The following is a 17199-nucleotide window of genomic DNA, read 5'->3' as shown; positions in this document are numbered from 1 at the left end:
ATTTTATCTATGCATATTGATATGACATGGATGCAATGAAATGAAATGATGATGCCACTTTACATGATTGATATTTATGCCATGAGTGATCGATTTTAAATAAATGATTGAATGATCTATATGAATGATGTCTTATTATGCAATGCTTACATGTGATGAAATGAACTAACCTATCATGCAGGATGAATGAATTGATTATTTTGTTAATGTCCAATGTACTCAATCACTACACCTATTGAAGTGTTTGGGCTTGGAAAAAATGAGCTTTTGTGATCCCATGCAAAATGAAATGCAATGTTGTGATCGGATCAGTCACTTGGTTATTTTGTCATTATTGAGCCTTTAAAATGTGGGAAGTGAGTGCAAACATAGATGGTATAATTAAACCATGATGATCTGAGCACTACTTTCATGGGTTTTGATATTGCAAGTTAGCACAAGCATCGAGGTATAATTGAACCAAGATTACCTCAATGTTGCTTGCGTAAAACAGGCAGTATTTAACCATTTCTATATGCAAATCCAAAATCTCTTTGATGATACTCTGATGATCATGTACTTAGACAAATTTTCACATATTAACAATTAATTTATAGATAGTAGACAAGAAAATATCATGTTCCTTCATTGTTCCTCTAGTCAGAGACATCCTAGAGCCACTCCAAAATTATGATAGCAAAAATCAAGATATAAAAGTTGAACCATTGTTGATTAAGTATCAAAACCATTAGTTAAAAGATATCATCCATTGATATGTGTTTGCCATGTTTAGACTAATAGTTGATAGTTGATGGTAGATAATTTGATCTTGTGTTCAACAATGGATGTGTCTTAGTTTTCTCTTGACAAGTGTTGCCTAACTGTTATTCTACCTATTTGATTAATCTCAACAAAATTTTGCCCCTAACTAGGTTCAAGATTCTGCCCCTAGTTTAGAAACAAACTTATTATGGTATACACAATGATCCAAACCATGGTGAGAAATAACCCGCGAAGCATACATATGTACAAAGGCTTTATTATGGATATGAACATCACTAATGAAAATGAATGCAAGTAGAAGGATGAATAAACTAATAGATGGAAGAGTTAGTTGATAGATAGGTTTTCACCATCTGTTTTTATTGCACTTTTTCTCATATTTGATTTTTTTTTTCACTGTTTTCGTTGTTTTTGTATTTTCTGCTTTTTCATTGTTTTTTGGATTTTCTGCTTTTTCACTATTTTTTGGATTTTTTGTTTTTTCACTGTTTTTTGGATTTTCTGCTTTTTCACTTTTTTTGGATTTTTCTACTTTTTAGACAATTTTTTTTCAAATTCATGCTATTGATGGGTTCCTGAAGATGATCCCCATCTGGTGTTGATAGCTGATAGGCTCCTGACCCAAATGTTGTTGTGACCACAAACAGACCCAACTAGTTCGGTTCAAACTTTCCTTTCTTTTCTCAATCTGACTGGTTGCATGGATTTTGGTTTAGCGATACTTCTCCAACTTTAAATGCTCTTGGTTTGACCTTGTGATTATAACTTTGACACATTCTTTGTTGATAAACCTTCAAATGATCAAAGGCATTTTGTTGTCATTCATGGATCAATTCTAACTCTTGCAGTCTAGATACTCGTTGTTCTTCATTTGGGGTAAGTCCTTTTAATGATACTCGTATAGAAGGTATCTCTACTTTTATTGGTAGTATTGCTTCTGATCCATAGCCAAGAGAAAGGTGTGGCTCCTGTAGGGGTACAGATATTGGTACGGTAGGCCTATAGAGCAAGGTTCAATTGAATATGGCAATCTTTGTTAGCATCATTCACTATCTTTTTGAAGATTTTAAAAATTATTTTGTTTGATGCTTTTGCTTGCCCATTCCCTTGTGGATAGTAGTATGTGGAAAACCTATGTTGGATCTAAAATTTCTCACAAAGCTCTTGTACATCTGGTTCTTGAATAGTCACCCATTATTAGTGATAATGGTCATGGGTATGCCATAGCAACATAAGATGTAGCTCAAGATAAATGCACTAATTTGTTTGCTTGTAATATTTGTGAGAGGTATTGCCTCAATCCATTTTATAAAAAGTTTTGTAGCTACAAGGATGAATGTGTGACCATTGGACGAAGGAGGATCTATCTTTCCTACTAGATCAAGACCCCATTTGGCAGAAAGGCCAAGATGTTGCCAATGCATGAATCTCTTGTGTTGGTGTATGAATTAAATTGCCATGGATCTGACATTGCTTGCACGTTTTAGCTATCTGAAAAGAATCTCATTCCATAGTTGGCCAATAATAGCCCAAGCATATGAGTTTTTAAGAAAGGGTGAGAGCACTTGAATTAATGCCACAAATGTCATTATGGACTTCATTTAAGGGCTTTTCAGTTTCTTCTTGCTTGAGGCATCTTAAGAGAATACCGTCCAAACCTCATTTAAAAGAGGTATTTGTGACAAGAGTATAATGAGAGGATTGGTGAATGAAATTTCTCTTTTGGTTCTTTGACAAGACAAGAGGGAGGGTGTTATCTTTCAAGTATGTATAAATTTGGCCATAGAAGGAGGAATCATGCCCAACAAGGTGATAGATAATTTGGGAATCAGGATAGTTATGTGTAGGGTAAAATAACTCTTCCACCAGGAATTCGTAACACTCTTGATTTTTCTGTGTCTGAAGTAGAGATGCAAGTGTTTCCATGGCAGCTGTTGCTTTGTTGTCATTTCTCAAAATCTTCTCAAAAGTGATTTCTATAAAATAATTTTTTAAATCATCTACTATCTTTTTATAAGGCATTAATTTGTCATCCATTATTTGATAATCATCATTAATTTGATTGATGATGAGTTGAGAGTCTCCAAAAACCTTTAGTTATGTGATGTTCCATTCTATGACCATTTTGATTCCTATGACCAAAGCTTGATATTCTATTGTATTGTTGGTGCATGGAAAACTCAATTTATATGCCTTTTGAATTATGTGACCTTGTGGTGTGATGAATAAAATGTCTACTCCTAATCCATGCTGTGTATATGAACCATCAAAGTATAATTGCCATGTTTTTTTGGTGACTATGAGTATATCAGCATCTGGAAATTCAATGTTTAAGGGATGATCATCTTGAAGTGATGCTTCTGCCAACTAGTCTACAATGACTTGTCCCTTGATAGATTTTTTGTGCACATATCCAATATCAAATTCACTCAGGATCATGACCCATTTTTCTAATCTTCCTGTTAATGTCGCCTTGTCGATAAAATACTTAAGTGGATCTATTTTAGCAATCAGTTTGATTCAGTGAGAGAGTAGATAATGTCATAACTTTTAAGAAATGAATACTACTACTAAGCATGCTTTTTTGTTGGTGAATAATTTAGCTTGTATCCCACTAATGTTTTGCTGATGTAGTAAATAGCTCATTCTTTTCCTTCATTATCTTGTTGTGCGAGAAGAACTCCTAATGATACTTATGTAGTTGATACATATAGTAACAATGACTTAACTTGAATTGGTGACATTAGGACTGGTGGTTGTATGATATATTCCTTGGTTTTGTTGAATGCCTCTTCACATTGATTCTCCTATTTGAAATGAACATTCTTGTTCAACAGATGAGTAAATGGTTGACACTCATCTGCTAACTGAGCAACAAATCTTCTAATTGACTACAATATTCCTTAAAGTGATCTGAGTTGACTGATATTTTTGGGAGATGTCATTTCCACGATTGCTTTAACTTTAGTTGGATCTACTTCTATACCTCTAGCTGAAACAATGTATCCCAATAGCCTACCCAAAGTGACACCAAAGGCACATTTCTTGGGATTGAGCCTTAGCTTGTATTGTTCTAACCGGTCAAAGATCTTTTCCAATATTTCTAGATGTTCCTCTCTGTTGTATGATTTTTCCAATATGTCATCTACATAGTCTTCCATGAATGTAAGCATCATGTCATGGAATATTGTTGTCATGACTCTCTAATATGCAGCACCTGCATTATTTAGTCCAAATGGCATGGTATTCCAATAGAAATTACCCCATGGACACGTGAAAGTTGTCTTTTCTTGATCTTCTGGAGCTATTTTAATCTGATTATATCCTCAGAATCCATCCATTAGAGAAAACATGGAATGTCTAGCAGTTAAATCTACAATGATGTCAATATTAGGGAAAGGAAAGTCATCCTTTGGACATGCATTATTGAGATCTCTGAAGCTTGTGCATACTCTGATAATTTTATCTGGTTTAGAAATAGGAACTATGTTTGATACTGATTAAGGATATCCCACAAGTTAGATGAATCCCACATCCAGTAATTTTTTTTTAGTTATGCTTTGACAAGGAGAGCTATATGAGGATGCATCTATCTCAATTTATGTTTTATTGGTTTGGCTTCTAGAGAGACATTTAGGTGATGCATTATAAGATCTGGATCCAATCTTGGCATGTTTGCATATGACCAGGAGAAATTGATTTGTCGTCTTTTGAAAAATTCTAGATATTTCTGCTTTTCTTGTTCTGATAGAGAGGTTGTCAGATGTAGAATCTTTGGTTGATCTGTTGTTCCAATGTTGACTGATTCCATTGGTTCAATCAGTATAGATGATCTCTCTTGATAATATTCAAGTAAGGTGTCAAATCTCCCATCTTCTGGTGCCTCAAGGAGGTTTTCATCATTAGATGTGTCCTTTCCTTTTTCTTTTCTTTGGTCTAATGTTGCCAATAAATGGTTTTCAACATTAGATTTGATTTTTTTTTCTTTATTTTTACTTTTGTGATTGGGAGATTTGACACCCAATTGATAGGAAGATGCATTGGCAAAATCCCTGGTGGAAGTTGTTGTGGGCTCAATTGCATTGAGGTATAAAGCTATAGTGTGGTCATTAGGAAAGGTATTGATTTCAGTATGTCCTTCATTATCCCAATCAATAAGTTCAGGATGTATTAAAGGTAAGGGATCCTCAAGTTGAGATGTTTTAAAGGCATTAAGGGTCTTGATAGAAATGTCAAAGTCTTCAATACGTATTTCAATCTCTAGGACAATACTCTCATCAGAATGACCTCTTGCAAGTAGTTCTTGATCATCCTTGATTAAATCCAAGTTGACCAAATGTGATTATAATTCAAGTGACCTAGTTCCTAACATTGGTCCTGCATACGCATGAACTACATCAACACCCACATCTTCTTCATAGAAGGTTTCTTCAGCTGACTATTTAGAATGATAGGAATCCCATTCTCATCCATTGGAATTTGTCTCACTGGCAACTTGCAATCTGCAGATTTGTTCATATAGCTTTTGGTTTGTTTCTTTTATTTTTCTTGCTATCTCTTTTCTTCTCTCATATTCAGCTTTCTCTGGGCTTATATTTAGTTCTGTTAGTCTTGTTATTAGTTCTCCTTTCTTTATACCAGCTTCTTGTCTGTTTTGATTAGAAGTTGACTTTGCTTGGGAAGTGCCATTATTTTGTCTTTCTTGTTGATTAGAAACTCTCTTTTTGTAATCTTATGTTTTCTTACTCTTGTTGTTTGTCAGATGCTTCTTATCTTTCGATTTCAAGTTGTTCTTGTCTTTTGTCATGTTCATTTTTTTGTTGCCTAGAAGATGTTTCTTCTTGTGGAGTAACTTATCCATACCCTAAGCCTGATTTGTCTATAGCCTACTGAGTATGAGGTTGTATGGGTTCTAAGATACCTTATTTTATTTTTCCTACAAGATCCATCCTAGTGTATCCCATTTTTAGAACGATGTTAAATCCTATTCCATATTTCTTAGTGGGTATTCTGACATTATTGATTTTTTGGTGAACTTCTTCATCCTTGTATAGCCTTTGTAGCACATATTTGTCCTTTGTTTCTTCAGATAATGTCCTAGCACTAACAAATGCTCCATAAAATATTGGAAAAGGTTTTAAAATTGGTTTTTGTTTTGAGTTTGATGGTTTAGAATAAGATTTAGGAGAAAGTCATAATTATGACAGTGAATATTCTCCTTCCCTTGATGCTTTAGTTGTATCTTCTTTTCAAAACTTGACAATATTGAGGAAAATAATTTTTCCTTTGATTGTGTGCTTGAAGACAATGCCTCTCTATTATGTGGAACAATGACCTCTTGTGCCGGTTTCAAATTACAACAATATTGGAATGGGTTTGAGTTTGTTGAAATTGTGATTTCTTTCCCAATGTATGGAAACTTCAGGCACTGGTGATAAGTTGAGCGAATATCTTGTATTCCATGAATCAATGGTCTTCCCAAAAGTATGTTGTATGATAAATCCAAGTCTAGAACTTGGCATGATGTATCTTTCTGCAGGGGTCCTACTCTGATTGGCAATACAACAATTCCTTTGGAGGAACACTCTTCTTCATCATATGCTTTGATTGTGATCTTTTTACGGGGATAAACTACATCTTCAGAATAACCTAAAGCATGAACAAGACTTAATGATAAAATATTGAAGCTAGCTCCTCCATCTATTAGGACACGTTTAATGCGCATTTTATGATTAAGGACTTTAATATGCAAGGGAGCGTTATGGGGATTTTGTAGAGACATGTCATCTTCTTCTGTGAATGATAAGCATTGAGGCATTGTGATGTGTCCCACCATAGTTTGGAACTGATCTACAGCAAGATCTTTGGATACCTTCATATCTACTAGTGCTCTTTCTAAAATTTCTTTATGTGCGGGTGAAAGTTTTAAAAGTTCTAAAATCGATATTTGCATGGGAGTTTTCTATAGTTGCTCCACTATAGGACCTGACAAAGTAACTTCGTGTGATAACTTGACCGGGTTCTCGTTGTTGTTTCTCTTTTACCACAATGACATTAATCATGCACAAGCGAATGTTCCTCTAAGTAAAGAGCCTTTCCCTTAGGTAGAGGATGACCTTTTAACTTCCTAGAGGCAATCTTGGCACCTAAGGCAAGGTAGGGGTCCAAATATAAGTCAATATTCTTCCCTTTCCCAACATGAATTTTATGATGCAACTCTTTATGAGAAAGGTTTATAGCATAGTTTTATATCTAATTTTCTATTTGGAATTTTACATATCTATCTCATGATACTGGAAATTATAATACCAATGTAAAAGAAGAATTAGATAAATTATTTTTAAGTTATTTCTATGGGACATCTTCATTTCTATTTAGATATTGCAAATATTGAGAAACCCAAGTATATATTCTTTAGTCAACTAAAATATATTGAATAAATTCTTAGGAAAAAGTTCATGTTCATCTAAAACCCACATAACACATTGATGCAACCAGGTTTCACATTAGCATTATATGAATTTAGAGTAGTGATTGATATAACTAAATAGTTCATCAACCTAGACAACATCATTGGTTAGCAATGTTTTAAATTATTTATCTATATTTGAAGGAAATTCAAACAATGCACTCAAATTGTCTAGTGAAACAAATTCTACAGTTCTTTGATATTTAGAATCTAATTATGTAAGTTCCTTGGAGATGGGATATTTACTCTCAGTTTCCTAATATATCTATGGTTGACTGTGAGATTTTGCCAAGATCAAGAGCTCAATGAAATGTACAAATAAAGAGACAAAATATAGGACAAGAATAAACTGTATTCTCATCAATAGATAAAAATGATCATACCATACAATGTAGATGAGCCTGCTTATATAGGAAAGGCTATATGGATATGTGAGCACACAAACATGACATGTGGCTCAATAAGAAACAAGGGTAGGTAGGAAATAGGTGTGATAGGTAGGAGAAACAATAAAATATTCTACATGAGGTGGATCACCCATCGAAGGTGGAATTATCACTCCACGATAAGTGGATATGATACAGTAGTAACAAGATCAACACCATAAAAGATGGAAATTATCTTACACACACTATCCCAATGTGGCACAAACACCCAAGTGTCTCATACCCAAACTACTATGAAATGCATTATCTAAGTAAAATTAAGTAACGTGTACTAATATCCATGATGAATAATTATTTACACTGACACCCCCCTTAAGTGCAACTTAGGGGAATGCACTTAAGTCTACAATGCAACAAAGCAATGCAAGATGGGTCCTGGCTACAAAGCCATGTTAGGTACCAATGTACAAATTCAAATGCATGCAAACCAATGCAATGAAATCTCTCACAAAGAAGGGAAAGAGAGAAAAACCCAATGGAAAACGATCAGCCCCCAAAAGAGAGATGAAAACTATACAAGAGAACTCTCATAGAAGTGTGTGAGGAATAAAACCCCATGTGAGGAAAAATTCCCCCCCATATTAGAGAAGAAGAGAAGCAAGGTAGTCCCCCCTCAATGTAGAATCTGCACCAATGATAGAAGCTTGATGATGTATGAAGAAACTGCTCCATGAACGTCGAACAGCATTCACCCCTTAGGAAGAAACAAAACCAGAGGTGTATCCATGAAGGGAAGATGTAGGAAAAAAAACTCATGATAAAAGTAACCTCTGAAAACTACTCAAGTCTCCCCATGTCGATGCTGAAAGATACCCCCTCCAAAGGTGGTGAATTGCTCCACACTATTGAAAAAGGCACTCCAATATCTAGTGGAGATGAATGTAGAACAAGTCTCAAAGACTCACATGTCTCCTCTAAGGATAAAGAGACCTCCTCCAACTATTGTACATAAGAATCCACAATCATGTCAATCAAAGGAATGATCATGTAGAGAATGAACAAGAGGGTCAGAGTGTTCCCTCACAACAATCAGAGAAGGATCATCTTCATCAAAGAGAAGATGAATATCATCAATGATGTCTCCCACATCTGCAATGTAGGATTCCACAAATAAACTTACAATGTCTGGCAAGTACTCATCCCATGAAACTGAAGGTGGAAGACAAGATATATCCTATTGCACTAAATCACAAGAAGGCAAAACTATCGCACTATCCACATCATCGGGTGAAATAGGTGATGTGATATCAATAGGAGGAGATGAAGCACAAGGCTCAAGAATGGGGCCACATGTGAGAATCCCCAAGTTCAAGTATCCAAAGTTCTCCTCAAAATATGAATCATCACAAGAAGTGTGATCATCATGTGTAGAATAATCATATGTGAAATCATCCTCATCAACAAAATCTGAAAAGGAGTATAACTGAGATGCATGATCCACCACCCTAGTCGCAATGATAGCTCTAGTCTCCAAGTCTCTAATAAAGACTGACTCAGGTGTGAACTCCACAATCCTTTTAGTTGTGCCATGTGTGATTTGATAGATAAAGAGGAGATTATTTGTCAAGTGGGGTACACACAACACATCATTGAAGGAGTTATCCCCAATGGCAATAGTTCCTTTCCCAATCCCATCCATGTATCTATGATTGCCCATCAAAATCTGTGGCTTGGTGCAAGGCTCAAATGTAGAAAACATAGACTGGGAAGATGCCATATGATGATAAGCCCCTGAATCTAGAAGCCATGTCCCTGAATCATGACTTGTAGTAGCACAAAGAGCTTTTCCTATTCTTGTCCCAAAAGAGTGAGTCTTCCCACTTGTAGAAGCCATGAATGCTTTCCCTTTCCCTTTTGAATTTGAGGAAGTAGAAGTTGATGAATCATCCTTCTTGTAGGCATTAGGCAAATCAATATTGTGCGTTTTGAGGATGTGTGAGAGCTCATCAATCTTCTTAGAATGGCAACGATGCTCCTCATGACCAAAATTTTTACAATAGGCACAAGTAGGTCTCTCCCTCTTTGGTGAATTTTCCTTTTTGGATGAGGATGAATCTCCTTGTTGTGGAAAAGGTGGTGCTTTGTCCTTAGGCTTTGATTGCCATTTCTTCTTGTTTGAGTTGTCCTTTCCTTGATTTCCTTTGTTACCTTGATTTTCCACTAATTCTTGAGACTTAGAACTCTTAAGAATGCCCATTCTTATCAACTTAGTTTGTTCCATCATCAACATTTCGGCGAAAGCATCAAATATAGGCATTGTGTAGCTGGAACCCATTGTCATCCTATGGGTTTGGAAACTAGAAACAAATGTTGCATATTCTTGTGGAAGCTTTCCCATCAAATTCAAGATCCATTCAGTATCCTTCTTATCAATGCCGCAATCCTTGAGTTGTGCCCTCAACTCTTTTGCCTTAGTGACATAATCTTGTATAGTATGAAAGTTCTTGGGATCTAACATGGTGAGATCAATATCAATCTGATATCCCCTAATCTCATCAACCTAACCATACAAGTCTTGAAACTTTTGCCAATCATCCTTGATTAGAGTATATTTCTCAATATGAAAAATGAGATCCTTTGATACATACTTTCTTAAGATGCCAATTGCCATGATATTTTTAGTAATCCAATCCATGTGACCAACAGGATTAGCCTTAGGATCAGTCGGAGCACCAATAGTTCCATCAATATAATGAGTTAGTCATTTTTCCATAAGTTTACTTCATGCATCAATTTTCCAAGTAGAATAATTATGATGAATTAAGAGAGGAAACTTAGGAGAAACCATAGCAGAAAAAATGAAAGAACACAAGAGCACAAAAGCACAAGAGACAACCCCCAAATTCACTCAATCAAAGTACCCCCCCCCCCCAAAAAAAATGATGATTTTGGCACTTTATATGTAGTGCGTGTACAATAGGCCACTTGAAAGCAATGACAAGGTGGACTTATGATTTTATTTTACAAGTGCCCCAATAGGCTGAGAAGTACAATTCAAAAGACCAACAAGATAGATCTATGAAATACAAGTGCCAAATTGGCCAAAAAAGACCATATGTTGAAAGTACAACTTATACCCAAAATCATTGGAAATGGATAGCATATTACGAGAGTAGACAAAACATTATACACTTTTAAAAAAATGGCACGTGAAAAGGAGTTCGTATGAGCCCGAACGTAGTCCCGGGAGTTGCAGAAATAGGGATTGGATAGGTATAGTCACCAAAAATTCAGATTTCTGAAAAAATATGTTCATAAAAATAAGAAAATAATACCACCACGATAAATTACACAAAAAACTATCCCATTTCAAAAAAAAATTATACCCAAAAAGGAGCAAAAATGAGCAAGACATGGCCATTTGAAGTTGAACTGCAAAATAAAAAAGCTCAACGGAGGGGGCCTACCAAATTTTCAAAAAAAAGATGGCGTCAGCAAACCATGAGGTTAAATTTGACGACCGTCTAGCTGTCGCCAAAACTTCACCTCCCCTATTGACTGGGCGTTTGTATGATACAGACTGTTGACGTGTAAAAATCTGATTGGCAAAAAAAATGATGTGCCACTCTAGACGGTACAGTCGCTGATGAGGTGGGTATGGTTGTTGATGTGGCAAGGTGACTCATCGAATGACAAGGTGTACGAAGGCAGTGATTGGTAGTGACTGGGCACCCGTGTGGAGGTATTGTCGATAAGAGCTGCACGGGCAGGACAACATGGTTGGCCGGCGGTGGGACAACACGGTCGGTCGGCAGGGGAGTTCACGGGCATAGGCGAGGATGGTTTCCGTCGGGGCTAGTGTGGTTGCTAGGGGAACAAGATAGTCGACAGACAAAATGCGAAGTTGATGGGAACCATGGGCAGAATGCGAAGCGGAGAACCGACCAATGACCAGGACGCACAGGCAAGGCCGGTGGTAGGTGAGAAGGATGATAGTGGCAGAGCACGGGTTAGTCAAAACGCAGGGTACGACCCTGCAGAATACGCAGTACAGTACGGTGGTCAAAGGGAGAAACCCCTCGAAAAAATATGTTTTTTTTTCATTTTAAAAAAATTTTCAAAAAATTGCGGAAACAATAATGAGGAATTTGAAAAATAATTTTTAGAGACAAATTAATTTTTTTATTTTTTTTCGAAAATCCAGCGTACCCCACAGAAATTGGGCAAAATTTTTCTCCAAGCCCAAAATCTGATTTTCTCCAAACTAGGTCGAATTTATACTCAAAATTAATGGAAACAGCCACTCGGACATGATGGCGAGATTGGATCTGGTCTAGGACACCTCCAAAAGATGCTTCTCTTCAAAGATGCCTCTGGATATCGTAATAATGTCTCTCAAAGACGAATCAATGACGCTCTAATGGCTCTGATACCATGTGAGATTTTGCCAAGATCAAGAGCTCAATGAAATGTATAAATAGAGAGACAAAATATAGGACAAGAATAAACTATATTCTCATCAATAGATAAAAATGGTCGTACCATACAATGTAGATCTCAAGCCTTCTTATATAGGCAAGGTTATATGGATATGTGAGAACACAAACATGACATGTGGCTCAATAAGAAACAAGGGTAGGCAGAAAATAGGTGTGGTAGGTAGGAGAAACAATAAAATATTCCACATAAGGTGGATCACCCACCGAAGGTGGAATTATCACTCCACGATAAGTGGATTTGATAGAGTAGTAACAAGATCAACACCATAAATGGTGGAAATTTTCCTACACACACTATCCCAATGTGGCACAAATACCCAAGTGTCTCATACCCAAACTACTATGAAATGCATTATCCTAAGTAAACTTAAGTAAGGTGTAATAATATCCACGATGAATAATTATTTACACCAACATTGACAATAATTGTTTAGAAATATAACAAGCAACCAATGCTACTTTTGTCCTATATAGAGGTAGAGTATATGGAAAATTTTGATGTGACAAACATAATATTATGTCTCACTATAATTCTAGAAGATTCACAAGAACACCATGTTTCATCTCTAATTTTCTTCATCTACAAACAATCTGCAATAAAAAAATGTCAAAATCTAGCTTTTTGTGATCAAACAAAACACATCAACCAAAAAACTTCATATGATTTGATAGCATGTGAAAGATTATAGTCTACAACATAAGTATTGTCCCACTAGATATATTAACCAACATTTGTTCTTATAAAAGTACTTGACAATTATTTTTTTAAGTTTTGAGAAAGTAATTTAACTATAACATCTTTATTTTTATGAAAAAATATATTACACAATTCTATTGTATATCAAATTCATACTAAAACGCTTTCGCTTTGTTAACTTCTACAACTACCTTTCTCCTAAAGTGGAACACAAACTAATAAAACTTTAATACACGATTGAAGGATAGCTAGAAGCTAGCATTTAATGTTTCTGACAATTCTGCTCAATTGCCTTGTTGGTGGTTATTCTAAGCTGAAACCTGAATGGCAATGCCTTATGTGAAGGGTTAGGATGTATTGAGTGTCTTGCCGCTATCATATGGATATGCTGTTGGGCACACCGCGGCCTGTGAGACCACCTGATTTTGATAAATCAGTAGTGTTGGGGTAGAGTAATGTGTAAGGAACTTTTGCAGGTCCAGACCTGTTCTTGTAAACTTCACAGTTGCTATTCCTCTCAATTATATTCTTCTCAATCTTTATCATGTTTCCTGAAAATTTTGCGAATATTTCTTCTAAACGTGGATCATCTACTCTGTCCATGGTGGATCCCTGCAACTGTCCCACATATACTTCATTTTTTGCATGGTTTGACAAAATTTCCAAAACAGCCATGACAAGGGTGGCTTGTGTGGGAGCAGAGACAGTTCTAAGGAAATATTCCTCTGGGTCTTTAAGGAGTTCTTCATATTCAGGTGTTCCCTTGTCTGGAATCAGACGCCTGCTCATGGTAGGAAAATTAGGCATGTATCCTCCATAGGAGTACTGCCCAAAGTTGACTGCAGCATGGTGAGCAGATGCAGTCCAGATGATAGTTGTAACTACTTGAACTGCTTCATCCAAGGAATCCATCTTGTACCATCTACTAGGATCATCCTTGAGGTCTCCATGCCCCACATTTACTATTTCGTCCCACCAAGCCTGCAATTCCTTGTCATTTTTGATGGAGGCATCATCCTTGTAGTACAGAGACAAATAGTCTGAAACCCACTGTTTCAAGGCAAACCATATTTCAATACCGTCTACACCATATGGGTAATCCTCGATCACAAGCTTCAAACCATTTGGTGCCTTTGAATCACGAACTGCCATTCCCCTGCGCAGTACAAGTTAAATAAAATGATCGATTTGATTAGCCCCTTTAACTTGACTACGAAAAATAAAAAACATCCAAGGGCGGTAATAATCATTTTAGCAACATTTGACAATTCCGGGGCTCTGATAATCTTTGAAAAGACGTCTATTAAATGTCATACATTGATCAATAAATTAAGTTAGTATTATGTTATAAGTGGGTTTTACGGTGGAAGTTACGAATCAATATTAATTAATCTGGGCAATGAAACTAGTGAATCACTCACCTTTTGAGTAGATCAGCCTCCAATCCTTGCTCATTGAATTTCCACTGCTTGTAGGCTTTAGATGACATTTCCATACAATATTTGCCAGGGGTAAAGCCTTGTTCAATGATACCTGATGCATTTATCAAACTCTGACGGGCAGCTTGATTGATGTCCATGGTATCGAGGTAATGGGGTATCAACAGTTTGTATACTGGGTGCATTTTGCTTAGTTGTCTGTGCGTAGCTATAATGAAAGGCTCCGTGATACAATGAGTTCTTAACCTGCAGTCAATTAAAGAACAAAGATTTATCTGAAACAATTTTATGGTAATTAATCTTGATTGATCTGACAGCTAGGATCTAGGTGGAGGTTAGTATTCAGTGTTTAAATTGCATAATGAAAATGCATACATACCAATGGCTGACAAGCTGATGGTAGCCTGCATCATTAACTTTAGAATGGGCTTTGGCCAGTTGCCACAGTGCTCCTTCTTCTGTTCCCTTGGTGGCTGGTGTAAAAACCTTTCTTACAGCCGCATTGTCATCAATTGGAGGCAAACACAACTCTATGGCCACTGGCTTTAAAATCCCGTCCTTGGTGAGGAAATAAAGCGTGCGGCTTGCATATGTCTTAGCATCTTTTGAAAGCTTGTTTATGCGATCAATGTAAGGCATATAAGCATCATAGTAGTCCACAATAAACAACCTTTTCGAAGCAGTAGCCTGCATTTTTTCCATTAAATTTCCATTAGATTTTAATAACAGGGAGAAAAAAGAAGAGTTTTTGAAGAAAGAAATTACCTGATCCACCGAAAGGCCCTCAAGGTTCTTTTCTATATGTTGAGCTGCGATGGCGCTCTTCTGCGGACCATATAGCTTTTCATCCAAGCTACTCAACGGAGGAAATTTCTGTTTCGAAACAGCCATTGATGTTATGTCAGAGAGGAAACAACATTTAATGGGGAGATTTTCTAGAGTTTTAGAATGTGGCTTACTTCTAGGCACTGGATCACCATTGGATTCAACCCTGCAAGTGTTTGACGAGCAAATTCCTCGTCGCTTCTCCACGCACACTCATCCACTGTAGCACAGAATATTGGTTTAATTACTTCTCCACCCTACTAGATTTTATACTAAATGAAATTAGAAATTGATCAGCTATGTTTACCCTCACCTTCGACAATTTGTGGGCGACTGAAATTTACGAGTGGAATGTCATCCTCTAGGCCTTGGACGACTTCTTGGATAAATTGTAGTGGGCTACTCGAATGAAGGAGAGTCTTGAGAGAATTATGGGCACTTTTGATTCCTCGTTTGTAAAGGTCGCTTACTTCCTCCAAGGAGTCGAATGCGTGGTCGAAGAGATTAGAGAGAGTGGGAACGATGAGGTTAGCAAACGCCTTAATTAGGTGAGCTCCAAAGTCAGAAAAATCAGAATAAGGAAACCTTTCGTCTGGGGGAATAAAGATCAAGGTTGTTCGAGTCTCGAATTCAGGAGCTGCAAGGGATTGTCCAAAAAAAGATCGTATGAGTTATGAGCATTCGATGGTAAATAAGTTTATTAAATGCATTCTTAATTACTGATCATATATACACATGCCTGTTTCAATGCGTGGACGACCAGATCTACATCTTCTGGGATATGGGAACTCCTGCGATCCACCGAGCACCTCCCTCCGCAGCTCTGCATCTTTGTCTGGCTCTCCAATATCATTGTAGACATCATAATCATATATAAGATCCGACGGCTTCCTTTCTCCGGTACGGTCTCCTCGCAGGGACTTCAAGTCTATCTCCCTCAATTTCCTCAAACCCGCTGGCGTTTCCTCTGGAAGAAAGCTCTGATAAACAGCATTCATGTTAGCCCGTATTTTATTTAACCATATCCAATTTGAACTGGATTTCTTAATGATAAGAAATTCCAAACCTTGTTAGCGAAAAAAACACGGTCATTTGTGTTGACAGAAGAAGGGGCTATCCATGAATTACATTGGAAACGAACTTCGCCGTTACCCGGGACAGACATGGTGAGTGATTTGAGAAAGAACTCCCGGGGGTGCATATTTTTTATGAGAAATGCACCCGGAAATCCAAGTGCAGAGTTCCATTTCAACTTTATAGTGTACCTTGTCTCATGCGAAATGGGTCCGTCCCATGCGCTCCAATTTAAATAAGAAGGCTGCCCGATCATTTTTCCATATCCCGTTTCTACACATAATATGCATTACATCACATATAGTGTACATTGTATCTACATAAACTAGATACTACATGTGACTAAGACGATAATATTCATCAACACTCTTTTTAATCTTTCAATTTATCTCCAAACATCTTTTAATCAATATTTTTCATTATTAGTATCTGCTCATCATAAGTTATAAGATATAACTGAGAAAACAAATACAAATATTGAATACCCGGATCGACTTGGTCGCTGCTCACAAGCTGAAGAGAAACTTTTTGCCCCATCAATTCGGAAGCCTCGTCAGCCAATGTTGCAGAGTAATCCGTCAAGTGGAGAAGAGCCACCTTCTGCAATACCACTTCGCCATTAATTTCATAGATATGAGAACTTTCATCGTTGCCCACTAGTGAACCCATTTTACTTGTCTCTTTCACTCGCTTACTATGTGCTACAAATCACTTGCTGACGATTTGGTTTGGCTTAATCGCTACTGCCCTATAAATAGCCTTCCAGGGCGCAGGAAGATAACATTACGATTCTGTGGGAGGCATGTTCACGTGTTTCACGACATGGAAAATCGCTTAGATTCGTAGTGAATTTAAGACGATTGTCCGGCTACATGAACTCAATCCCTTCATTTAGTATTAATTGTTTTCCAATTGTTAGTCAACACATCGCTATCACTCTATAAAGTCCATTTTATAGCCAGAATAACCGGGACCGCATGAACCTGAATGACATTTATTGTCTCTCATTATTTTAAACTTTAATATAAAACCCTTTACACAATTTTCA

The 17199-nt window shown here is 36.8% G+C and overlaps 1 protein-coding gene across 1 annotated transcript; it reads right to left on the bottom strand.

Moving 5' to 3' along the window:
* Positions 1-12897: 12897 nt before the first annotated feature.
* Positions 12898-16890, bottom strand: LOC131050772 (linoleate 9S-lipoxygenase). Its single transcript, XM_057985030.2, has 9 exons — positions 16637-16890; positions 16144-16424; positions 15817-16057; positions 15391-15714; positions 15212-15297; positions 15018-15125; positions 14632-14939; positions 14235-14498; positions 12898-13969 (listed from the first exon to the last, which is right to left on the bottom strand). Exons 1-9 carry the CDS (start codon positions 16818-16820, stop codon positions 13189-13191), a joined length of 2577 nt encoding a protein of 858 aa, XP_057841013.1. The 5' UTR covers positions 16821-16890; the 3' UTR covers positions 12898-13188.
* Positions 16891-17199: the final 309 nt, after the last annotated feature.

Source organism: Cryptomeria japonica, chromosome 1, assembly GCF_030272615.1.
Source record: "Cryptomeria japonica chromosome 1, Sugi_1.0, whole genome shotgun sequence".
NCBI lineage: Eukaryota > Viridiplantae > Streptophyta > Pinopsida > Cupressales > Cupressaceae > Cryptomeria > Cryptomeria japonica.
The sequence above is the reverse complement of the archived record's forward strand: the minus strand, read 5'-3'. Positions and strand labels throughout refer to the sequence as shown.